At 40.1% G+C, this 26,164-nt stretch overlaps 1 protein-coding gene across 1 annotated transcript in view; it reads left to right on the top strand.

Annotated features, from left to right (window-relative positions):
• Window positions 1-26,164, top strand: part of PPM1H (protein phosphatase, Mg2+/Mn2+ dependent 1H) — a 311,176-nt gene that overhangs the window by 201,043 nt on the left and 83,969 nt on the right. Inside the window, exon 5 of the mRNA XM_072655253.1 lies at window positions 19,921-20,005. Within this exon, the coding sequence (XP_072511354.1) occupies window positions 19,921-20,005 (85 nt within the window). The remainder of the gene's footprint in view (window positions 1-19,920; window positions 20,006-26,164) is intronic.

Here is a 26,164-nt window from a genome sequence, read left to right as displayed (position 1 = left end):
TCCTATGCCAAATAACTCAGTGTTGGTGGCATTTGTGAGTCTTCTTTATCATTCCTTGGGCAATAGAAAGCTGCTGCCTCCTCAGAGGGGAAGCCACAGCCTTAATGGCGAGGGTCTTGAATGGCTCGTACCAGACTGCAGTCTGTCACTGGCTGCTCTTTAATCTCCTCCTGATGCACATTTATACTTCTCTCTGCCTGGGGATTTTTTTTTCTTGTTCATTTCTTCATTCTTTGAAAAGGCATTGAGGGTAGCTAGGTGACTCAGTGGAGTCAGGAAGACCTGAGTTCAAATCTAGCCTCAGACTCCTATTAGCTTTATGGCCCTGGGCAAGTCACTTAACCTCAGTTTTGGAAGGAAGGAAGGTAGGTCATCTTACTATACCTGATGTGATAGAGAGTAGAGAGAGATTTTTAATGACCTTTTTACCTTTCCTAGCAGTCAGAGACCAACATTGTGGAAATGAATGAGCGTCTAGTTCAGTGGTTCTCAAACTTCTCCACAATGGCAGAGCCCTTCAGTTTAAACAAACTTTGCTAGAATACTTCTAAAAATTCTTACTTTTAATGCTTGTGAACAAGCATAAAGTTCACTTAAAAAACAATTTGGGGGTATCTTAGGGTTCTTTGAAGCACAGTTTGAGAAACACTGGTTTAGTTTTTACCTAATCCAAGTGACTGGAGAAACTTGATCCTTTAAAAAAAAAAAAATCTCATTACTTAGATAGGGCTTAACTTGGGGGTCCATGAAATTGGATGGGAAAGAAAAATTACATCTTTTATTTTCAGTAACCCCTAGGTTCCTTCATAGTGCTAGGTATTTTATTTATACATTTAAAAACAATCCAAGAAGGAGTCTGTTGGCTTCACTAGACTGCCAAAGGTGTCCATGACACACAGAAAGTTTAAGCCCTGACTTTAGCGGACTAGATGACTTTGGGGTTCTGTCTAGCTCTTAAGGATATGATCCTATCATCTACCAAGTCCCTACAGCAGGGCATCTCTCCTCTCTTCTCTTTTAGCTTCCTTTTATGTGCTTTTGTTCAGTTACTTTTCAGTCATGTCCAACTCTTTGTGACCTCATTTGGGATTTTTTTGGCAGGGATCCTGGAGTGGTTTCCAGCTCATCCTATAGATGAGGAAACTGAGGCACCTGTATAGATAGGGTTAAGTGACTTGCCCAGGAATCATACATCTAGTGTCAGACTGGATTTAAATTCAGGCGAGTACTCTCTCCACTGCATGACCTCTCTGCCCCCTTTTATGGGTTATTTTCCCCCAAAAGAATGTGTGTTCCTTGAAGGCAGACCTGTTTGTTTTTAACTGCATATATTTTTATTCTTAGCACTTAGCGCAGTGCCTGGCATACAATAAGTGCTTAATAAATGCTCTTCACTTGACTAGAGTTGACTCAACCTTGAGTAACCTCTTGTTCTTCTTGTTTTTTGCATCTCAGTTTCTCACTTTAAAATTGTGCCCTCCTTGAATTCCCCAGCAAGGTCCTATAAAGTGCTTTAAAGCTCTCAGATAGTGATAATAATAATTAACAAATGTTGGCTATTCTATTATACGATACATAATTTTATCGTGTGATGCAATCATATATTAATGTGTATTTTTATGTAGTCCTTTAGGATTCACAAAGTGCTTCACAAATGTCATCTTTCCAACCAACAGCTCTAGGAGGTAGGTGTCACTGTTAATCATCCACTTTTTAGACATAAGGAAACTGAGGCAGATCGAGATTAAGGTTGCACAGTCGTTCTCAAAGTGTGATCTGTAGACCTGGAGAGGGGGAATTTCCCCTGTTAGAGGGTCCTTAAGGTCTATAATATTAAGATGGCATATATATTTAAATACTCCTACCTTTTCAACTGCATACCTGTATGAGGCTGGATTTTCTTCATATGCTTCAGTCAAAACAACAGCATCGCGACAGACTGCAGGCAGAAGCAAAGATGAAAATCTTCTGTTAAGCCAGAAATTAAAGAGATGTGCAGAAATATGTAAAACAATGCCACTCTTACTATTAAATTTTTTGTTTTGTTTTGGAAAACACAGTGATTTTTCATTAAAATGTTCATTTGTTAACATGTAGTCAGTAGGTTTATTATTATTTTAATAACAAATTAATTGAAGAATAAATAGTTTTAAAATGTATTCGCTTTAGCGTCTAACAAAATAAACATCATTAGATATGTAATCCACATAAACTAAAGTTTTGGGGGGTCCTTAGTCATTTTTAAGAATATGAAGTGGTTCATCCTGAGACCAAAAAGTTTGAGAATCATGGCTGTAGACTTTCAGATTAGACTATCAGTCTAATATAAAGCCACACCATTTTGCTTTGCCAGTTAACTTGTATCCCAGGAACCCTCCTATTTTGTTTGTAGGATAAAATGCCTATCCTATAATATGGAGGCTGAAAAAGATCACTTTAATGTCAGTTTACAAAGTGAATTATACGTGTGGTATTTGGGGGTGATGCTTTGGACCCAACCCTATGATTTTGTTAAGGGCCACACACCCACAAAGAGCCATGGAATGATCCATGAGGATGCCTGACTCACCAATTACAGAGCTGATCTCAAACAAATCCCCATCCATCCATTTACTTCATTATCCCCCAACTCCACCTTCTCCCACTCTTGAGTAAGCTCCTGACCTCCCCTGTTCTTTGCCAGGTGTCAGACCCTCGGGGTGGTTTAAACAGCCATGACCCAGACACCTGCAGCAGCTGTGCAGGTGCTGTTGGGAAAATCCTTTTAAAAGGCAGATAATTTAGGGAGATATCTTTAAAGCTATGACAGCTATCAAAATAAACTAAACTTAGAACCGTGTATGTAGATATAATTTATAAATGTATATAGGGAGTACACGCTCAACATTTTTTTTTACTGATGGGGGGGACACTCTCAAAAACATCTGCGGATTACTGGTATAAAGAATTCACAAATTCCCTCTTGCCAATGCACATCTACAGCTGTTCTGCACCTATATAGTCTTACAGAGTTGTCTGGGCCGTTAAGAGGTAATCACTTGCTCAGCCATTATGAGCCAGTGGCCAGACATGAGTCCCTGTTTACTGTACCCTGCTGCTGCACATGTATAGGTGAAAATGTAGGCAAATACATGGGGAAAGCATTCCAAGTTATTGCCTCATGCTTTTTTGAATTTTTTTGGCTCACTGACATAGGAGATTATATTTTTAATACAAAAGTATTACATAAGTGTGAGCTGTGAGATAGAGGCTGACCTTCTGACTCTCCAAAACTGACTGACATCTCTAAGAGTTAAGAGAAGGAGCAAGGGTGAACCTAGTGGTGAGCCAAGTTCCCCGTATGTGACGAAAACCAGATAGGCCAGTCTGGAACCCCTACTGATTCAGATGTTTCCATCACTTTCTCTTGGACAGTCTGGGTTCCAGTGCGGGATATTTTTGTTAAAAGTTGTATGATTATAAATTACATTTGTCACATAGTTTGTTTCCATAAACTATACTAGTAAATGAAAAGTATATCAAGAATTAGTTTCTTAGGAATTTTTCTCTTTCATTTACCTATCAGATCCCTCTAATATAAGTAGACATTAAGAATGGGTGCGTGCGTGTGTGTGTGCGTGTGTGTGTGTTTAAGCCACACCTTGGACCCACCTTGAATTGGTGTTTGGAGAGCATGAGGAAGACCTTTTGCTGTTTCTTTTTGGGAAGACTGAGTCAGCTGTGGTTTTTCTCCATTTTCTTTCCTTCCTGATACAACTCTCTTGTCCCTCTTAAATTTTACTGCATCTTTTACATTTGCTCCATTTGTCTGATTGTGAAGCTTTGTTTGCAACTCTGTCTTGTCTTCCACAAGTATTAGTTGTGCAAAGACACAAACTTCTGCTCTTGGCATGCATCATTCTCCATGTCTCGCACTGGGCTTAACCCTGTCCATGCAGAAGTCACAGGTGGGCACTGTAGGGGAACAGGTGACATGTCTGAGCATCTTCAAACACTCCAGGGTTGTGTTCAGTCAGAATCAGTTCTGGGAGCCCTGCGTCCTCTTTAGGTGAGGCCTTTGCTCCTCTCCTGTAGCTGTTACAGCATCCCTTCCCCACCCCAAATATTACCTCACCTTTATTTCTGGTATAGTTTTATGTGTTAATATAGGTCCATGTTTCTCTCCCTATAGAATGTAGCCTCCTGGTTTTGATTTTAACTTCATATCTTTAGAGGCTGACACATAGTAGGTTTTCAATCAGTGCTTGTGGACTATACGATCTGACTCACTGTTGGAGTCAAAAGATGATGCAGTGTTCTTCCATTCCACCCAACGCATGGCTTCCTTCCCGCAGTTTTTGTGCTTCGGGTAGATAGATAATACAATTATTAAGGGCTCAGCACCATGCTAAATGCCAGGGATATAAAACCAAGCGAACAAGACAACCCCTACTTTCAAGAAACTTATGTTCTACTAGGGGAGGGCCAAACGTAAAGAGTGCTGAAAAGCAGACAGAGGATGCCCTAGGAAGGCAAGGCTGCCCTCAAAGTCTGTAGAGGCAATTGAGGTGAGAGTGAAGTAGGCATATCTGGGGCCCCTAATAAAAAGGCAGTTCTGCCTGAGGATTCACCAGTGAGGGATGTGGAGGCATCTTTCGTTGGGCAAGAGAGTACTAAGCAGCAGCCTCTAAGAGAGGGAGCTAGTCCATTCTAACAGAAAGCGTCAGGACCTTTTTGGTAGTTTTTTCCCTCTTTCCCATGGAGCAGATCTGTCTTACCTCGATTTACGTTCCCTAGTCTCCCCTCTTTGTGCCTCCCTTCAGCCCCCTTCTTGCATCCATAGTAGTTCTTTGGACAGAGAAAATGGTGCGACAGGGGATAGGCCAAGCCCCAAAGACAGCAAGAAGAGAAGTGGATATTTTTCTCAGTGTCACTGACTTAACATGTTGAAAATTTCCCTGGTGCCACTGCACAAATCATACATGAATGCTTAATGGCAATGCCTGAGGGGCAGAATGAAGTGGCAGCATCAAAAGCAGAGTTCCTCACTCCCCTGGGAGCCAGGTATATTAAGCTGTTAGAATGCCCTGCCTGGTGGGTAGCTTTGCACCGGTATAAACCTGGTTACCTTAATGTTAAGGTTAATGAGTTCTACCCTGTGAAAGGACAGTCTGATAATTGATTCAGTCACCCTCACTCCAAATCTCTTTGCCCCTCCTCCTTAGTATAGGGAGATTGAAGAGTCCTCGGTTGGTTTCCTAATGGCCATGCATAAGCCGCACTGGACTCAGACCATTTCTTGCCTTTCCTTTAGAGAAAAATAAATGATTGTTTTATTTTATTTTACTTCTGTGCAATCCCTGAGCTGAGCTCCAAAATGTTTGTTCAACTGTGTCAGTAACTTTCTAGTCTCTTTTGTTAGACAAAGTGATATAATTTCTGCCCATAACATCTAGCCATTGAATGGAACTTGGGGAATTAGGACTGAAGAATGGGGTTCCCAGACTTCAGTCAGGGATTATATCATGGACCTCTTTGGTCAGTTAGTTATCCGACATTTATTAAGTACCTACTATGTGTCAGGCTCTATGCTAAACAATGTGATAAAGCCTATATAGCTCCTCCTTCATAATGTTTTTTAAAACAAAATACATAGGAATACAGAGGGAACCAATTATATTAAAATACCAAATATATTAAATGTACAAAAAAAATTTTTTTAAAGCTTGCAGATGCCATATTTAAGTTTTACCCTGGTTTGGAGAATTTCAGGATCTCTTTAAAATATTGCTAATTGATTATCAGAGATGAGTCAGAACTCAATATGAAATAAACTGCTCTGCTTCTTCTTTTGTCCTTGCCCTTAGGAAAATATGGACTGCTCTAGGAAACCAGATTAAATGCCTTTTGCCATGACTGACCTTGCTTTGAGAAATTAATATTGACATGGAGGTACCTGATAGGGCAACTAGGTAGCACAGAAGATAGAGTGCTGAACCTGGAGTTGGGAAGACTCTTCTTCTCAAGTTCAAATCCAGGCTCAGACACTAGCTGGATGGCCCATGATCCTGTTTGCTTCAGTTTCTGCATCGGTGAAATGAACTGGAAAAAAAATATGGCAAATCATTCCAGTATCTCTGCCAAGAAAACCCCAAATGGGTCATGAAGAGTCAGCCACAACTGAAGTGGCTGAATAACAGCATACTAAGAGAAATTAGTAATCTCTCCTTTGAACTAAATATGAGACTGAAAACAGCAAGGTTGTACAGTCTATTAAGCACCAGAATTGGAATCAGGAAGACCTGGCTTCAAATATGGTGCCAGATACTTATTAGATGTATAACCCTCGACAAGTCACATAACTTGTTTAACCCAGTTTCCTTATCTGTAAAATGAGATAATAATATCCTAGGATTGTTGTGAGCATTAAATGATATAATATTTGTAATGTGCTTAATACAGTGCCTGATGCAAAGTAGGTGTTATTTAAATGTTATGATCATAGCATTAGAAGGAACCTCTGTTTATTCTTCTGAATGAGATTCTTTTTTTTAATAACCTCTTCTCCCATTCCCAGTTGTTTTGGCCAGTAGCCATTTTGATTGGCTTGGAATAGTAGTCGTTGACTTTATGGACTCAAATGGTATTATTAATACCCATTTAGATAACAAGGTTCTCACCCAGTTGTCTGTGAATTCCTCCTGGATTTTATTTTGCTTTTCCAAAGACTCACCTTCTTTTTCTCCTACTTCTTCCCCAACCCCCCATGATTGAGAAAGAAAGGAAAACAAAACCCCTGTTACAAACGTCTGTAAAACAAAATAAATTCCTGCAAAATAAACTCCTCTATCAGGAAGCAGGTAGCACGTTTCATTGTGGGTCGTCTGGAATTGTAGTTGGTGATGCAGTGGATAGAGTGCTGGACGCGGAATCAGAAAGATTCATCTTCCCAATTTCAAATCTGGCCTCAGACACTTACTAGCTGTGTGACCTTGGGCAAGTCACTTAACCCTGTTGGCCTCAGTGTCTTCATCTGTAAAATGAGCCAAAGAAGGAAATGGCAAACTACCCCAGTGTCTTTGCCAAATGGGGTCATGAATACTGTATACCAACAATTGCATTGGTCTGGGTCCCTAAGTCTTGTAAAATTGTTTGTCTTTACAGTCTTCTTGTTGTTATATAAATTGTTCCCCTGGTCTTGCTCACTTTGTTCTGTTTCAGTTCATACAAGTCTTCTCAGGTTTCTCTGAAACCGTCCCTTCTGTCATTTCTTACAGCACAATAGTATTCTATCACATTCAACTACAAGAACTTGTTCAGCCATTCTCCAATTGGTGGACACTCCCTCTGTCTGCTGTTCTTTGCCACCACAGTTAGAGCTGGTCTAATTATTTTTGTACATGTGAGTGCTTTTCCTCATTGATCTCTTTGGAGTATAGACCTGGAAGACTCGAGCTGAAATCTGACCTCTGAGACTTACTAGTTCTGTGACTCTGGGCAAGTCGCTTAACTTCTGTTTGCCTCAGTTTCCCCATCGGTAAAATAGGGATAATCATAGCACTTGTCCTGCAAGATTGCTGATGATAAAATAAGGTAATATTTGTAAAAAAACTTAACACAGTGCTTGATGCATAGTTAAATACTACATAAATGCTAGCTATTATTAGCTATCGGTAGTAGTAGTAGTAGTAGTAGTAGTAGTTTTGTTGGGTCAGAAGGCATGTACTATTTAATAAAGTTTTTGAGCTTAGAGTTCCAAATTGCTTTACGGAAAGGCTAGACTAGTTCATAGTTAATAGAACTATGTATTAATATTCCTGTTTTCTCATAGCCTCTCCAACATGTCTTATTTTCCATTTTTGTTAACTTTTTCAATCTGACAGGTGTGAGGTATAATATCAGAGTTACTTAACTTTGCATATCCCTAACTATTAGTGACTTACAATATTTCTTCGTGTAGCTATTGATAGCTTGGATTTCTTCCTCTAAAACTGCCTTTTATATTTTTATTGTTTATCAGTTAGGGAATAGCTCTTGTTCTTATAAATTTGAATCAGTTCGTTTTCTTTGCTCCCTAGTGTTTAGTACCTGGCACCTCATATAGGTGCTTTACATGCCAGTAAGTGCTTATGGACTGGCTTGCTGACTAAAATGAGATCTTTATCAGAAAAACTTGCCACAAAGAAGGTTCCCCTCACTAATCTTGCTTCTCTTCTAATTTTAGCTACATTGTAATACGTATTTTTGGCCTGACTAAATATCTTTCTCTTCCTGTCAATCCTTTGGGCTCCAACTTTCTGTCACTGATACTATGACATTTTCCCATTATGTATCTGTTGAATCTTCATCTATTAAAATTCTATTTTTTTATAAAACTTCAACTTATCTATCATCTGCTGCCATGGGTTCTAATTCTGCATGTGTATTTTATCTCCATAAGTCCCTTGAGGCCAGTGCACCCTGCCTTATGAGTTCTTATTGCACCCGGTGCCCAGGACGCGTGTGCTGAGTGATGGATCGTTGGCTGTGATGTCCTCAAATCTGTGTCTTTGACACGTAATTGTTGCTTTTATTTTTCCATTGGGTCAGATTCTTCATGACCCCATTTTGGGGTTTCCTGGCCAACATTCTGGAGTTTTACAGATGAAGCAACTGAGGCAGATGTGGTTAAGTGACTTGCCCAGGGTCACTTCATTTGTAAATGGCAGGATTTGAACTCAGAAAGATGAGTCTTGGTGACTCCAGGCCAGCACTCTGTCCAGCTAGCTGCCCCCAAAACTGAATTACTTTTTACGAAAATCTGCTATAGCCTCATTAGCCCATAAGGAGGCTGTGGTGTGGTCCTCCAAGTGTCATAAAGAGCTTCACTCATCCTTATTTTGTCTAGTGTGTATCAACAGTTTATGTTTTTGTGTGTTTATAATTTTGAAATATTTTTTAATTTTTTCAATTATCAGGCATTTATTTTTCCTTCCCACATCCTTCTGCCCACCTAAAAATGATTTATGATGTTTATGATTTATTCAAAGTAGTTCAGTAGATACATGTCAGTACTCCCATCACCAAGAGATATCGTCATCTCTCCGTGCTTTGTCATCCTAGGTGATTCTTATCCATCCACTTCCATGGATCCCCTGTAGAAATTTTCCTCTATATCCATTGCTTTGGCTGCCATTTCAAGAGACCATCAGTCTGCCATGTCCTGCTTTTTGGGTGATTTCAGTCCATGACGACTATCATTTGGCTTCTTGCATGAAAATATCTGTTGGCAGTATGCTATATGTAGCCTGCTTACATCTACCATACATCTTTCCTTTGTCCTTTGGGTGCCAATAATGTGGAATCTTTAACATTTGCAATATTAGTGATATACAGTCCTAAAACATCACCAGGAGGGTGATGAAAAGATGGAGTTTTGTGTCAGGAAAAAGGCTGAAATGAGTGAAAATGCTATCTAGCACTCTCCTCCTGTTCAGTTGTAGTCCATTTGCATTAACTATCCAAAACACACCAAATTACTCAGTATTTAAAAGCTTAATCCATGAGACCATAACTAAGAAAGTAAAGCATGAACATATTAATTATTAATTAAATATTAATTAAGATATTAAAGTTATTATTCATAATAGCTCATAATCTTCTGATCTGATCCTCTAGTTTTTGCCTTAGGACTGTGATCTCTTGACTAGTAAGAATTTTCCACATTTAGTTGACCCCATACCTTACCATCCTACATGGCAAGCCAAGATGATGCCTAGATGCTCCCACTTCTGAAAAGATCCTCCAGTTCTTCCCTTGGGCCATGCTGTCTTTATTGGTGAAATTTTAAAACCCCCACATTCCCTAGGATATTGTGCCCTCCCTACTTTTCATTTCTTTCTCTGAGAACATTCATCGAATCAATAATCTACCTTTCTTGTAAATGACGTATCAGTCAGTTACCCCATGGCTCTGTTGACACCCCTGTGAATTCCTAGCTCACAACAGCCCACCGTGGCCACCCCTCCCTTATTGGTGTTTTCATCCCCAACTGAAATGTAAGCACCTTGAGGATGTAGACCATCCTGCTTTTTGTATTTATATATCCTACTTATTAGACCTTCTGCCACGTAGACAGCATTTATGTGATGCTTTTCGCTCATTCTTCTCATACAGTGACCTCATAAAGGCTTCCATTAGGTATTATTGAACTGAGCCAAAAGTCATAAATATTATGTATTGTATATTGACAGTCTCTGTGAATTAGTGAATTAGAATTAAAGCTCTGCTTTAGTTCTGTACATCACCTTTCTATGTCTCCATATCCTACTTCAGCCATGTACTCATTATCTACTTATCCTTATCCCTCCTTGGTTGAGGCTGCCCCTTCACTACAGTGGCAGCTGGTGGAGTGGCACAGTGGCTAGAGTATTGGACCCAGAGGCAGGAAGGAGTCAGTTCCAATACAGCCTCAGGCACTAACTAGCTTTGTGACCCTAGGCAAGTCCCATAACTTCTGTTTGCCTCTGCTTCCTCAACTATAAAATGGGGATTTTAACAACAGACACTTCCCAGGGTCTTTTTGAGAATCAGGTGAGATAATTGTAAAGCATTTAGTCCCATGCCTGGCCCATAGTAGGCATTAAAAATACTTATTCTTTTCCATGTTTTAGTATTAGGTTGATAAAGCAGGTTGACTTGGGAAATGGCATGACTACTTCACACCAACCTACTTCCTTCCTCATCATCTTCCCTTAAACCAGTGTAACCAAGCAAGCAGTAGTGTGCTGCATGTATGACTGTCCATGGACGTCATCTTAGCCATCTCAGAATCTTGGAAGAGAAAACAGAACTCTTGACAGTCCCTCCTTAAATATAATGACTATTCAAAGTTTTTGTAATTTACCTAAGAAAAGTGTCCAGTGAGTTCTGGCAGTAAAACATGTGACCACTCAAAGAGTTAGGTATTGTAAAAGGTTATGTATTTATTTATTAGGAAAACCCAGGTACAAAGAGTCCATTCCTGGGAAGCTTTGGACTTGGGAGGGGAAAGGTAGAGGGACAGAGGGGTACCTTAGGTTGAGGCCCTCAGAATTTCGAGTGTGTTCAGTTTCCTTTGAAAACCCTTCATCACCACTACCCCACCCCAGTGGAAAGCTACACTCTGGCAAATAGATCCAGAGATCAGAGGTAGGACAAGAACAAAGCTTCTCTTTGTAAGTACCTACTATGTGCCAAGCAGTGAGCTAAGTGCTGAAGATAAAAATATGGAAAAGAAAGGCAGTCAGGGAAAGACACAAAGAAACTGAAAAAAAGCGGGGCAGAAGCCTTTTAAAGGAAACAAAAAAAATAGGCATAAAAGAATACACATTACGGACCATCAGAAACAAGGCTGCAGCAATCAGAGAATCCATCAGTGTCTGGAAGTGCTGTTTGTACCCCTGATTCCGTTTCCCTGTTAGCTCTGTAGTTTTAATTGTGTGATTTTTGCCTAGCACAATGGCTTTGGGAATGCATGTCTCCTTATAGCAGAATTGGCTGTACTTTATTAGATGAATTAATCAAAGTCATCATTCCTCTTCATCTGTCCCCTTCCAGGGAAGAGTCCTTCCTGGACCGATGAGGCCTCGCAGTTTTTGGAAGCTGCTCAGGCTTTGATAGGGGTGTTAGAAAAAGAACTCAGTGGTAGACGTCGATTTCTTCATAGTTAAATAAATTCTGATGATCTTCCTCATTCAGAGGAGACCAGGGACTTTGGAATAAAGTGCTTTCCCAACATCGTCATATACAACTGGGAAAGGGGGTTTGGGGGGTTTGGGGGATGCTTCCATAGGAACGAACAAATTTTATTCATCTTTTTGTCTCCCACTATGCCTTTCAAATATGATAGGAGCTCAGAAGGGTAACAAAACTGTTTTCTAGAAGTGGTATACGCAGGTAGATAAGCACAGATAGATATATAGATATATTATAGTTATTGTCTAACTCTGACCATCTTAGCAGATGCTTCAGTTTGGGATCTGTCCATCTCATCACCTGAGTTCACCCTTAAAGCCTCTTTGCCCTCACGGTATAAAAAAGTGTTTTTAATTCTACCCTTCTCCTGCCTAATGAATCAGCCAGCAAGCATTTATTAAATGTTTACTACGTGCCAGACTTCTTTTCACTAAGTGCTGGAGGTACAAAGGCAAAAGGGAAAGGCCTTGCTCTTAAGAAGCTTACATGGTAATGGAAAAGATAACATACATACAAACACGTAGTACATACAGAAAAAATAAAAGGTCGTTATGGAAGCAAAACAGTTCTCGTGGTGGGTTTCAGAAGTAACTAGGTGGTGCAGGGGATTGAGCACTGAGCCTGAAGTCAAGAAGACCTGAGTTCAAATGTGGTCTCAGACATTAACCATATGCCCCTGGGCAAATCACTTAACCTATTGTCTACCTCAGTTTCCTCACCTGAAAAATGAGGATATTTTGGAGATCATATTTGTAAAGCACTTCATTAGAAATAGTGTGCAGCACAATAATGAAGCAGTCCTCCTACTGGACTCTGCCATTTGTCAGATCCTATCTTAAGTACAGAATCAAGGCACCTCTCAGAAAAGACATTGAATAGAGCTAGATCAGGATGACTGAAATGGCAAAGGGAGTTCATAACGGTATCAGGAAGGTCTGACTGAAGGACCTGGAGTTGAGAAAACTTAGGGAGAACCTAAGTCATCAAATACTTGAAGTGCTGTCCTGAAAGAGTAACTAGACTCTTTCTGCTTGGCTTTAGAAAGGACAGAAGCCTAAGACCAGTGGGCAGATGTTATGAGGAGCAGGGGAGGTAGGTAAATTTTAGCTCAAGAAGAGGAGAATCTTCCCAAGAACTGAAAGTGTAAAAAAAAGCAGAATGAGCTATCTGAGGATGTAATGGATTTTCAGTTGGAGGCCAGATGACTCCTTGGGTAGGTTGTCTTTATGGTTCATGCTTAGAATATGATACATCAAGGAGGTCTATGTTGGGAAAGGTTCTGCACTACGCTGGAGGAAAATGCAGGTTTTGAACATTTATCCCTTGTAAGCATGGGTTTTGGGGGGAGGAGGGTGTTAACAGCTGAAGGTATCTTAGGCTAAGCTTTGGATAGACGTTGGATTAGTGATTTCAGGTCTCTTCCAATTCTTCCGTTCGCTTTATATCCAAGAATCTTATGTGACCAGTTAGTTCTCTGCCTTTGTAACCCTTCCATTTCTTGGAATTTCTTCACGTGTTCATTTCATTTTTTGAGAATATCCTGTTGCTCTTGAGATAGTTGTGATTGAGCCGCTTTTTAATTGTGTCTGACTCTTCGTGACTCCACTGCTGTTTTCTTGGCAAAGATAGTGGTCACCATTTCCGTCTCTAGCCTATTTTACAGATAAGAAAACTGAAGCAAACAGGGTTAAGTGACTTGCCCAGGGTCACACAGCTAGTAAGTATCTGAGATCAGATTTGAACTAGGGAGGATGAGTCTTGGATGGCTCTGCACTCTGTTGTCCATCTGGCTGCCTCTTGAGCTAACCTCCTTTTATATAGAAAGCCTAGGATATCATATTTTACTTATTCCTTCTCTTAAACTCTTAAAATTCCATTCACCCAAAGTCTAGGATATCCACAGAGGATGCCTAACATTCTCCTTATAGGTTCCAAAATGATGTCATCATGTCTTCCCAAGTTTCTCATCATTTTATTTTCAGCTCTAGTTCCTACTTTCATATTGGTTAGAATCACTTCCAAAACAGCTGGTTTTTTCTTCTTTCTCTTTTATTCTGCATTTTGATGAAGGAAATTATTACTGAAGCTTTCATTCTGTAGATTGGTTCCAGGAGAAATGCAATAAAGCCTAAGTTTTTACAGGTCACTGGTGCAACCCTCTCGTGCTTTCTGCCTCCTGAAACTGAGACACCTCATTTTCTGTGTCTCTTGCCAGCTGCTAAGAGTCTTTGGTCGGTTCTAGAAGTTTCTTCAGTCTACTGGTTCATGCCCTGCTGAAAACGATGACCATGGTTTTTTTTTCAAATTTGTTTATTTTTAGTTTTCAACATTCACTTCCAAAAGTCCATTTTATTTGTCCTTGGCTGCAGTTCAGCTTGAGTGCCCGAATTCACCAGGCCTAAGGTCTTCCAAGGCAAGCCTTTCTATAATGGCAGCCAAGAGTGAATCCTGAGGGTTCTCCCAATTACCTGCACAGATATATGTGCCCAGATTACCCAGATAGATGCCTCTGATATGCAGCTAGCATGATTGCTTCCTAACTCTAGGCTACATCACAGCCCACCCACCCATTCCCTTGTTATGAAAAAAAAAATTAGAAAACTTACAAAATTTGCAAGAAATATTTCAAACTCTGTCACATTTTTCATAAAACAGCCTACACAAATAATGTTGAACTTGTATTTTATTTAAATACAATTAAGAATTTTTTCCCATTTTTATAATACAAAGATCTCAAACATACAATAAAAATAACACAATGTGTTTTGTTTTGTTTTCATGGTTTTTCCCATTCATTTTAATTCTCCTGTGCAACATGACTGAGGTGAAAATGTATTTAGCAAGAATGTACGTGTAGAACCTATATAAAATTGCACACCATCTCAGGGAAGGAGGAAGGAAGGTGGAGGAGGAAGGGAGAAAAAAATCTGAGATATATGGAAGTGATTATAGAAAACTGAAAACAAATTGATTAATTAAAAGATAAAAATAACACAAGATAATGTAAACTATCTCTGTGTTGTATTCATTGCTAGAGAATCAGCTGTTAATCAGGTTAAATCTTTTAATAATGGGGTTTAGGGAGGGCAGAAATGTGCACTCAGACACTTTTAATTTTAACCTCTAAAATTGGTTAACATTTTCTCCATCACTTTCTTAAATGTAGATAGTCAACTAAACAACGCATCAAACCCTGATTTGTTGTACTTGCCCATTTCTGACGTGTAAATGTCGCACTGCAAATTTATCAGTCTGCCTTGAGAGCTGGCTGGAGCTGGTTCCAGCACGCTCCTCCAGAAGAGGTCATTTAGCCCAGAGGTAGCAAACTTGCAGGTTCCATGGGGCCAGCAGAACTCCCGAGAGTGCTCCCTAAACCAGATTAAAACATAATTGGGAAGTGTTTAACAAAATAGATAAAAATGCAGTACAAATACAGTTTAAAAAAAACAACACATATTTCTTTGTGATTTTTCTAAGTCAGTATGAGCCCCGTAGAGATCCATTTTGGTTTGACACCACTGGTTCTAGTGCAGTGTTTTGAAGTTGAGGAGAAATAAGGCTAGGAGAGATCATCACACATGTAATAAGGAATTGGCAAAGTCAGGATTCGAACCATGCTGCCTCTTCAAGACAGAGGGTAAAACACAGTAGTGGCCAAAAGCCCTTTGGTTCTTTAAGGTTCTGCTGGGCACCTGGAGTCAGGGGGTGGGAAAGATAAGATGACCATCTCCTATTTCCAAGATGACTGATGTATGTGCCAAGAGACTTAAGCTGTCTGGGCACCTTTGCCCAGGTAACTCCTGTACTCATTGAGGAGTAAAAGGACTGGGAGCTGTTCCAGATGGACTAGCACTGTGGTGAGAGGGACTGTTTATTCTGGCCCATATCTAACCTAGGCATCAGCTCTATTTTAGGGTGGGAATATCAAGTTGGCATTTGGGGTACACCAAAGCTTCAAGTGCTGAGGGTTATAGCCTATGCCCATTTGCCTGTGGCTGGGACCTCTGCCAAGAACAAAAGAAGACATATGTGTGGAATCATCTGAACCCCTGAGTGCAGGAAGAGAGGAAAGATTCAACAACTTGTTCTCTGTGTAGAGGTCCACTACCCACCCCCAGTAAGAACGTGCTCCCCTTCTACCACCCTTTACCTTACTCCTGCCAGTTAAAGTGAATTTGTGGTTTTAGATTCACTTTTTATTGTTTTTAATTTGAACTTTTCTTTGGAAAAAAATGGCTATGTTTGTCCACAGTTGTACTTCAAAATATCTACTATTTTCACCCACTGCTTTGCACCCTTCTTCCTCCAGGGTTCTAGTGGAAGGGGGCATATGTCCCACTGTTTGGAAAAGCAAATTAGCAGACTCCTAATTCAAACAGAAGAGATGTTTAGCTGTTATCTTCCAGGCAGCCTTCTGAAGAAATCTGAGTTTCTACCACTTTCTCCCAGCTATTATAATGGGCAAAGCACTAGAGCCGGAATCGGGGTGTGGGAATTGGGTTCGGAAATAGGCATGAGAAGAGTGAATTTCTCACCTTAATCTGTGTTGTCTGGCCATTTGCTGTTGCAAAAATAAAAAAGAGAATCATGATAGCTCTTCTGTCTCAGGGTGGAAACCAAGCCCTGAGAGCCTGACCCTTTCTAATCCCCCCTCCCCTGCGTCCTCCTGGCCCCACTCTTTCTCCCTTGCTTTCTCTGCTTCCCAGGTCTCTAGTGGTCCCCAGTTCCTCCTGAATTCCTGCTCCGCTCACCCTATCTTTCCCCATCCTTCACATACACTTCCATCTGGATGTCGCCATTTATTGTGATTTATTGTTTACCCCATGCTGGGCAGTTTGTCATATCACAGAGAGCCCTGCACTTGAGAAGACTTCCTTTAATTCAGCACATAGCCTTGTTACAGGTTCCTGGATCTCCTTCAGTCCCATTTCCTTGGTCGGTAAAATGGGGAGGTAGCTTGGCCTAGTGAGTAGACAGAGGCTCAGAGTCAGAACGATGTGGGTTCAGGTTTGTCCTCTAACACCTACTAGGCAGGCAAGTTTTATAACTCCTCAGCGCACTAGGCAGTACTTTTTAAAATAACAATAATAATAATATTGTTTGTCCTTCATTTTCAAAGAGAAACAATGACATCACATAGGTGATTTAATAGTGATAATAAATTTAATTCATATCTTGGATTTTTTCATGTTCTAAATTACCTTCTGTATCTGTACCCCAACTCCTCACAGAGAGCCATCCTATATATCATGCAATTACTTTGCTATTATAAATTATATTAGTTACAAATCTGCATTTGAGAAAGAGGGCATTCTTTTCCATATCAAGCAGATGACAGGTCTAGGGGGGGAAATGGATCAATAATATGTGTACTAAATCTATCCTAGAACCAGAAACTGTGACCTGTAGACCTGATGATTTCTGATTGGTGAGTACCTCCTCCCAGGGTCCCACTATTCAGCCTCTTGGACTACCAATGGTAACTGAATTAGGGGTCTGTCTGTGATTTAATTAATGGAGGTATTCCCTTCACAGATGCAGTTTGTAAACACTTCCCCCACCTCCAGAGACTTGATCTTTGAGGGTTGCCAAGGCTGAAAAATTCATCACTTTGTGGCCAACCTAATGACAGACCTCTCCAGACTTAGCCAGATTGGTCCTCAGACAATAGAAAGACACTTTGGTTACAAGGACAATGCTCAAGCCTTCCCAGCTTGGCTAAGACTTAGCAGAGCTCTTTGCCTGTGTTTTAGTGGAGAGTGACTAAGCTCTAATTCCAGGACATAAATGGCTAAGCATGAGAGAAAAGAGAAGGAAAGTCCCTTAGAATTCATAAACAGTCAAAACTTGGCCTTGATACATTGCTACATCAGGTCCACTAGTCTCCAGTGTCCCCATACTCCTCTAGGACATCCCTCCTCTGTGTACTTGGGCACCACCACCTTTCCCTCATTACCCCTTGCCCTACTCCCTCTGTGCACACAAAAATGCTCCATGTTGCAGAATTCTCTCCCTTTCTTCTTTCCATCCCCAGCCCGCACCCCCAGGAAAAAAAGTTCTTCCAAGCAGCTGGCTTAGGAAGGTGTTATAAAGAAAGCAATCTGATTAAACTAATTTACCCTTTCACAGAAATATGAAGGACTGATAGACCCCAATCCTCCCAGAGCCATTTGCATTTTTAAAAGAGGATCCTGATTAGTCCAAATGAAGCTCTAATTGGTAGAATTTCAGGCAGTTTTACCAAGTGAATTGAATGGAGTTTAAGCAGTTGGGGGGAGATCTGTTTGGGCAGGGATGCCAACATAGAGGTCCACCAGCTCTGACTAGGGTCTATTCTCATGGTTATTTCTATCTGTTGTATCTTTTCGGTTTCTTAAAACCACAGATTCTCTAAAAGCTCCTGGGTTTTCCTACCCCATATTGACTTCCATGGCAATAGCAGAAAGATCCTGGTGTGGAAGAGGAGTGGTATCGTAGATAAAGACTGCTGGCATTCAGTTGTTTGTGACCCCATTTGGCAAAGAAACTAAAGCGGTTGGCCATTTCCTTCTGTGGCCCACTTTACATATGAGCAAACTAAGGCAAACAGGGTGAAGTGATTTGCCCAGGGTCATACAGCTGTTAAGTGTCTGAGGCCAGATTTAAAGTCAGGAAGATGGGTCTTCTTGATTCCTAAGCTAGTGATCTATCCACTGTACCACCTAGCTGCTCAGACAGAGGCTACTCTGCAGGCATGATCTATGAGATTGTCTGCCAGTTAAGTCAGTAAACAAACATTTGTTAAACTCTTATGTGGCCAACTCAGTATACAAAGAAAGGTATACTCAAGGATCTTACATTCTAATGGGGAAGAAAATGCAGAAAAATGACATATAAGATACAGTCAGTCAAAATGGAAAATAATTGCCAAGGTAATGTGGTGGGGAAGTGGGGGCACTAAAGGGGAATACTTCAAGCCACTTCAGTTTCAGCTGGTGCAGCTGAGTCTATCAACAAAGACTTATGGGCCACTTACATAAGGTAGCTTCATTGTTTGAGGTCTACTTTGAAAAGACCTTGAAGTTTTTATAGTCCCCCATCTCATCTTCATCCCTTTCAATAAAGAGATGGCTAGGTTTGTGGAATTCACTAAGGTATTATTTCCCTGTGTTTTGAGAAGGGTACTACCCAGTTCCAGGTGAATCCATACCCGGAACATGGTTATCAGCAACAAGCTGAAGGCAATATACCTGCCATTATTGGGATTCAAGCAGAGGGAAAAGGTGGTTAGATAAGTCAGTCATATATGTGGGTTCCCTAAGTGAGCAATACAGTTCCCTGGGGGGTGCTAAAATGATCGGAGTGGGGGGGGCAGTAGTAGCCTCAGGTGCACTTGGGGGGCATTGAATAAAAATAAGAGGAAGGTAGAAGCATAAGGAAAGAAGAGAATTTTGAAAAACTATTCGTACATGTTTCATCTGCTGTGTAACAGTTTAAGTCATAGTGATTACATTATTTTCCAAATAAACACACAAAATGAAAGTTATAACTGTTCATTGGTCAAGTCCACCAATAGGTCTTAACAAGCAAGTATTGGCAGGTGAGTGTGTTACACGTTGTTGGGAAGTCCAGAATGCATCAGCATAAATAAGTGCTTGTAATAACCTATTTACAATACAGTACTATACAGTTACATGATGCAGTATTGCATCATCAAAATTTCAATGCAGGAAAAAATCCACAAATTTACAATAAATTATTAAATTTAAGATGCATAATTTTTTAAAAATATATTGTATATATTTTAAATTATGAAAATTTCAAAATTTAAAAAAATCATTAAAGGGTTAAAGAAAATAGATTTCCAGGGGACACTGAGTAATTTTTTTAAAGGGGGTGGTAGACCAAATAAGTTTGGGTACCTCTGCTATAGAATCTTGTGTGGACATTTGGGTTTGGGGCATTGAGTTATCATCAAGTGCTAAAATAGCTCTCAGCTCATTTGGTTAATCCGAATTTTGTGAGCTGTAAGGGTGAGCTGGGCAAGGCTTTTTTGCTATGCTATGAGGAAAATAGTCCAGATTGGGAATTTTCTGATTCACTTCCCAATGGGTTTTGTGGTGTGGTGGTTGTTGGTGTGCTTTTAAAATTTACTTACTCTGCGGTCCGAGACAAGCTATGCGTCACAACAGGACAAGATTTTTTTGTCCAGATTGGAAGCTGACGGTGTTTTTTTTACCATTTCAGAGCCATCATTGTTAGGAATGGAGAAATCATCCCCATGTCTTCAGAATTCACGCCAGAGACAGAACGCCAGCGGCTGCAGTACCTGGTAAGAGTTAGACTTGATTGGGTACAACAGGGGGGCAAGTCACTTTTGTAAGGGAGCACGAGCATGTGCTGCCAGTACAGCTAGGAGACCTAAAACAGCAGATGTGTTACGGTGTTAATGCTTCCTTTTGCACCTTCTGCCTGGAGAAAACTTGTTGGCTTCGCATTAAATGTGATCCAATCCACCTCCATGACTATTAGTGTGACTGATTGTTTTCCTTTCATCTTTTTAAATAGTAAAAAGCCATTTGTGTCCTTTGGGGTTTGTGTGCATGTTTATGTCTGTCACTTCCTGATGTACTCCACAGTGAACCCTCCCTAGTAACAAAGGAAAACAGTTCAAGTAAAACTGATTGGCTGACAAAAGCAGTCATGTCTCATAGCATATGCAGCATTCTGTACCTGTAATCCCTCACCTCTACCAAAAGGAATTTGCATTTTATCCTGTCCTCTAGAACTAAATTTGATCAGTGCAAGTGAATCTGATTTCAGCTGCCTGTTGGCAACCAAAGGGCATCCATTTTGGTTCTAGCATTTTGCTGCCACAAAGATTGAAGCTCTGAATATTGTAGGCATATGTGGGACCTTACCTCCATTAACCTCCTTGTAGCCTGCACCCACTTTTATGTCCCTGGTTCTTACACATTTAGTTTGCTCAGAGGATATGGACATTTTAGTGACTCTTTTCATTTAATTGCACATTTTTTTCCTGAGCACTTGAAACAGTTTACACCTCTACCAAGTACTGATGACATTGTGGGAAATAGGATATTCTCACATCTATGACCAGTATATGAGAAGCTGGGGGGGGGGGGGGGGGGGTTACCAAAACTTTTACACACAGAGGAGAGAGGGGACATATATTTGACACCTTCTCTGTGGCCCACCACTCTCTGTTACCCAAATATGAGCATTGGAACTTTCAGTAGTGCCACAGAAGAAAAGATTTCTGCTCTCTCATAAGTACTGTACATTTCCTTTCCCTGAATCCCAACTCCCATTTCATTAATGGGAGACACGCACCCTTTCTTCATCCACTCCTTTGACCCTCATAGGATGCATTTGGGGAGGCCTGGGGGGACAGAGAACCGTTTGTCCTTAGACGCATCTCGTAGGAATCACCTAATTGACCCAAGAGCCTTTTTTTAGAAGAAGGGATGGAGATTTCGCAGAGCTTTTCTCATATTTGATTTTCCTTTCCTAAGACACTCTTTACTCCCAGGTCAGAGATTTCTTGAGCATGGCTTCCTTTGGGCACTCCCCAAAGGAATGCTGCTTGTTAGTCTGAGTAGCAATTCCCAAATTGTAGAACCAGCTGTTTTCCATCTGTACGGCTAGGTGGCGCCACAGTGCATAAAACACTGGGCTTGGAGTCAGGAAGACCTGAATTGAAATATGGCCCCACGCGTTTATTAGCTGTGTGATCTTGGTCAGGTCACTTAACCTTGGTCTGCTTCTTCTCCTCATCTGTAAAATGGGGGTAATAACAGCTCCTACCTCCCAGGGTTGTTGTGAAGATCAAATGGGGTAATATTTGCAAAGCACTTTGCAAAAAAACACTATATAAGTCGTTGTCATCATTGTTATTTACTGTTTGTACTTTGATATATGTTGTTGTTCAGCCATTAAGTCGCTTCCAACTCATTGCGACCCTGTGGACCCTACTGTCCGTGGGGTTTTCTTGGCAAAGATACTGCAGTGGTTTTCCATTTTCTTCTACAGTGGATTAAAGTCAATAAAGGTTAAGTGACTTGCCCAGGGTCACACCACTAATGAGCATCTGAGGTCACATTTGAACTCAGGTCTTCCCGACTCCAGACTCAGCACTTTATCCACTGAGCCACTCGCTGCCTCCAGGACTAGACTGCTTAGCTCATACATATGTACATAAGTACATGCATGCATGTATAAATGTATTTGAATCATCCGTTTAGAAACTCTATCTGTAGAACTACAAGCATGTGACATAATCTCAATTCTTCCATGATTAAAGTATTTTCTATGTAGTTAAGAAATCCCCATGTCGCTCTGCTCTGAGCAGTTGGTCCAGTTAGAAATGGAACGCATAAATATCCTGGTTTTCTGCTTTTTTGTTCCAACAGGGACTGGTCATTGGTTAAGAGGCTGTGCCTTGAAACTGTCAGCTCCAGCTAGGGCATTCATGTTACAGAAGTCCTTGCCTCTTCTACCTAAATCTTGCTAGAAATAAATAATAACGATAAAAAGTGAGGTGGTTAAGAATACTAGCAAGTTTGTAGCAAAGAAGAAACTTTAAAAGAACTGAGAACAATGGGAAGGAAGTTTGGTCTAGGGGCTTTCTTGTTTTTATTTTATTTTTATAAAATATTATGGCTACAAACGAGGAAAACAGATTAGAGGATGTGACATTATGAAGACAAACAACTTGGAAAGACATAAGAATTCCAGTCAATGCAGTGACCATCCATGAAGCAGAGAAGAATGGTGCCCACCTCCGGACAGAGAGGGCACATGATGAGACATAGATTGTTTGGACACAGTCAGTGGAGGAATTTGTTTTGCTTTACTATATGTATTTTTTTGGAAGAGTTTTATTTTTCTTTTTTTTTTCCGGAGGAGGTTAAAAGAGATAATAAATTTTCATTTGAGAAAATATTTTTAAATATTTTATATTAAATATTCAAATTGTTAATATATATTAAATTATATTTAACTTTAAATATTTATAAATATTTTTAGTCATTTCCTCTTAAGCTTTTCCTACACTAAGCCCTCCTTTTTTTTAAATACTATTTTTCCCAATTACATGTTAAAACAATTTTAACATTCTTTTTTTCAAGTTTTGATTCCAGATTCTATACCTCTCCTTCCTAATGTGGTAAGCAATCTGAAATAGATTATACATATGCAGTCATGTACAACATTTCTATATTAGTCATTTTGTACAAGATAGCTTAGAGACAGGATGGAAGGAAGGAAGGAAGGAAGGGAGAAAAAAATTAGTATGTTCTAGTCTGTATTCAGATAGTATTAGTCATTTAAGCAAAACCACACCTTCAGCGACTGCGTCTGTCAGTGTGTACTCCATTCTATATCTGTAGTCCCCCACCTCCCTACTTAGATGAGAGGAGTGTTTTGTCATCGGTTCTTCGAGATTGAGATTGGTCATTACACTTCATCAGACAATGGCTACCTTTTGGTGGTGTGTTAATTTATACTGTAATTGTTGGATTTATTGTTCTCCTGATTCTGCTTGCTTCCTTCTACATCAGTTCTAATGAATCTTCCGTGGGTTCTTTTCCTGCTCAAACACCAGCTAGGTATAGAACTCCAGGCAATTCAGTTAACCCCTCTGAGTCTTGATTTCCATTCCATATAATAAAGTAATAATATTGGCCATAAGTTAATATTCATAAACATTGCACACCTACTATGGTACCTAGCACATATGACAGTAGATATAATAACAGACCAACTCCCAACTGCTCATCCAGTTATGTATCATAATCTGAAGCAGAGAAATATTACTGTATTGACAAACCTAATTCTGTCTTCGCCCTTTAGAATATGGATACAGTGTGAATGAATGAACATGTCATTGAGGTAATATATTTGGTTATTCGAGTAGCCATTGGAGTTGCCTTAAACAAATGTATATACCATGATTTGTAATTTCCCATTTGACTCCTGTAGCCTGACTAAGATACCACTAAAAAGCTAAACACTTATTCCCTAGTCACTGACATAAGGGAAATAGCATTGAGATTTCAGAATACCCATGTATTTCTTTCTTTTTTTGATGTCTTTTATTGGGAACTGTCAGAAATTCAAAGACTGCTTACTCTGGGTAAATTAGTGATTTCACCAGAAGTATAATGGATGTTCAGGGAATTTGCATATGAAACATAATAGATCATACATTTAGAGTTTGGAAGAGTCCCATTAGAGGCCACCAGATCCAACCTCAGTCTTTTATGGAATCTGTAATATATGAATCCTATTATATCACACAGTGTAGAATCAGTAAAATAAATAAACAAGCTGAAACTTTATAGAGATAAAGCAATTTGCCCAGAGGCACAGTTAGCCATTGAGTGTTTTGAAGTGTCAGTGATGGTTGTTCTTGGCATGCAAAATCCACATTTTTTTCAAACCATTTCGTATGAAAAGGTAACTTGCTTCCTAACCTCCTTGGATGTTCACTTTGGATCGCTGTGGAAGTCTGCCGTTAGCTGCTTTTTAGACACAAAGAGTAATTTAGCAAGGGTATAGATGATGACTTCATCTTGGTGAATGCAGCATGGGAACTGCCATTGTCTTACAGAATTTTTTTTACAAATATTTTTATGTAAAGTTTTGAGTTCCATATTCTATCCTTTCCTCCTCCTCATTCCCCCTCCTTAAAACAATAGGTAATCAGATGTATATATGTACAGTTATGTAAAACATTTCCGTATTAATCATTTTGTACAAGAAGACTTGAATAAAAGGAAGAAATGAAAGAAAGTGAAAAAGAGCACACTGCAATCTGTATTCAAACATCAGTTGTTTCTCTGGAGGGAGAGGGTTTGTTTCATTGTTAATCCTTTGGTTGTGCCTGGCATCTTTGTATTGCTGAGAATTGCGAAGTCATTCCCAGTTCTTCATCAGATAATATTGCTGTTACTGTGAACAGTGTTCTCCTTGTTCAGTTTACTTCACTATGCATCAGTTCATATAAGTCTTCCCATGTTTTTCATCCTACTTGTCATTTCTTATAGTACAATAATATTCCATTGCAATCATATACCTAACAGCTTGTTTAGCCATTCCCCAGTTGATGGGCATGCTTTTGATTTTCAATTCTTAGCCACCACAGAAAGACTGGCAGATCACTTTATTTTTGGTTTCTGTCCTTCCCTTCTTTTTTTCCTTTTTTTCTCCCCTGTACCCCCGTTTTAAAAAAAAGACTAAGTCTTTCCATCTTACCCAGGCTTGAATAAAGGGGTTACCAACCAATCCCACCACTTATCAGGAGCTTTGACCTTCTCCATTTTCAATTTGAGCTGGTTTGCTACTCAACCTGGTACTGCTCCCCACTCCCATTTCCCCTTCCCATCAGGAGCTTACCATATAGATGCCAAATTTGGGAGAGGCACCCAATTACCTTAACCCATGTAAGCTCAGAACTCTCTAGCTCAGGAGATCCTCCAATCTCCAGTACCTTGTATTATTATAAGTGTGTACCACCATACCTGGCAGAAAGAAGGAAGGAAGGAAGGAAAGAAGGGAGGGAAGGAGGAAGGAAGGAGAAAAGAAAGACTATTCTCATCTTTCCACATTGATCAAGTAATAAAATATTTTGAGGGCACTCAACAAGCCTAAAGGAGATCTTTTTTTTCCCCTTAATAGAACCATGACTTTGCAGAGGCAAGAAACAACTTTGGGGAAGTAATTCCACCTTTGCTTATAGTGGGCTCACCCTCATATGGTTTTGCAGTGCTTTATGTCTCCGTGGAAGTACATGACTTAAACCTCACCCATCTCTGTTTCAAGGTGACAGTCGGGACCTGGTCCCTAGTCTGGGTGCTTTGATAACTCTGAGATGGGAGAGTAATGGCTTTCGTCTGTTGGGTTGAGACATATTTATAAACTCTGATTTGATTACATTAAGATGTGCCAGTATCATCAAGCTCCATAGAGTGCTTCCATCCCAGCAGAATAATCCAAGCCTGCAGCTGTTTTTCATCAAGGCCAGTGTACCGAATAGATGAAAGTTGGTTTCACATGCACATTTAATACACATAAGTGTAATGTCATCTGAAGTGATTCCTTGCAGCGTCCTCAGAACTACAGTTTTAGATTCTGGATCTATAAAACGAGTCTTGGGAAGGGCTTCAAGTGAGCAGCCGCAAGTCAGCCTCTTAGCTCTCTGTGATTCTTCATGCTCAGTAGTGATTTAGGAAGAGTGTACCTTAAGCCCAAACCCTGCTTTAAAGATGGAGTGTAGTCGTGAGATGAACTGGCCTCCTCCCTACGTTCCACTTAACCTTGAGAGATAGTTGTTAAACTGAGTGAGCCTGGCTTCAATCAGGAGGCATGATGGCAGGGCTTTATCTTCTCTTTGCTCTTAAAAGAGCAGTTCACAGTGTGATGGAAGATTAGACTGCACTTTTTGTGTCCCCCACCGCAATCCCACTTT

Source organism: Notamacropus eugenii, chromosome 3, assembly GCF_028372415.1.
Source record: "Notamacropus eugenii isolate mMacEug1 chromosome 3, mMacEug1.pri_v2, whole genome shotgun sequence".
NCBI lineage: Eukaryota > Metazoa > Chordata > Mammalia > Diprotodontia > Macropodidae > Notamacropus > Notamacropus eugenii.
This window is presented reverse-complemented; position numbering and strand designations above follow the sequence as displayed.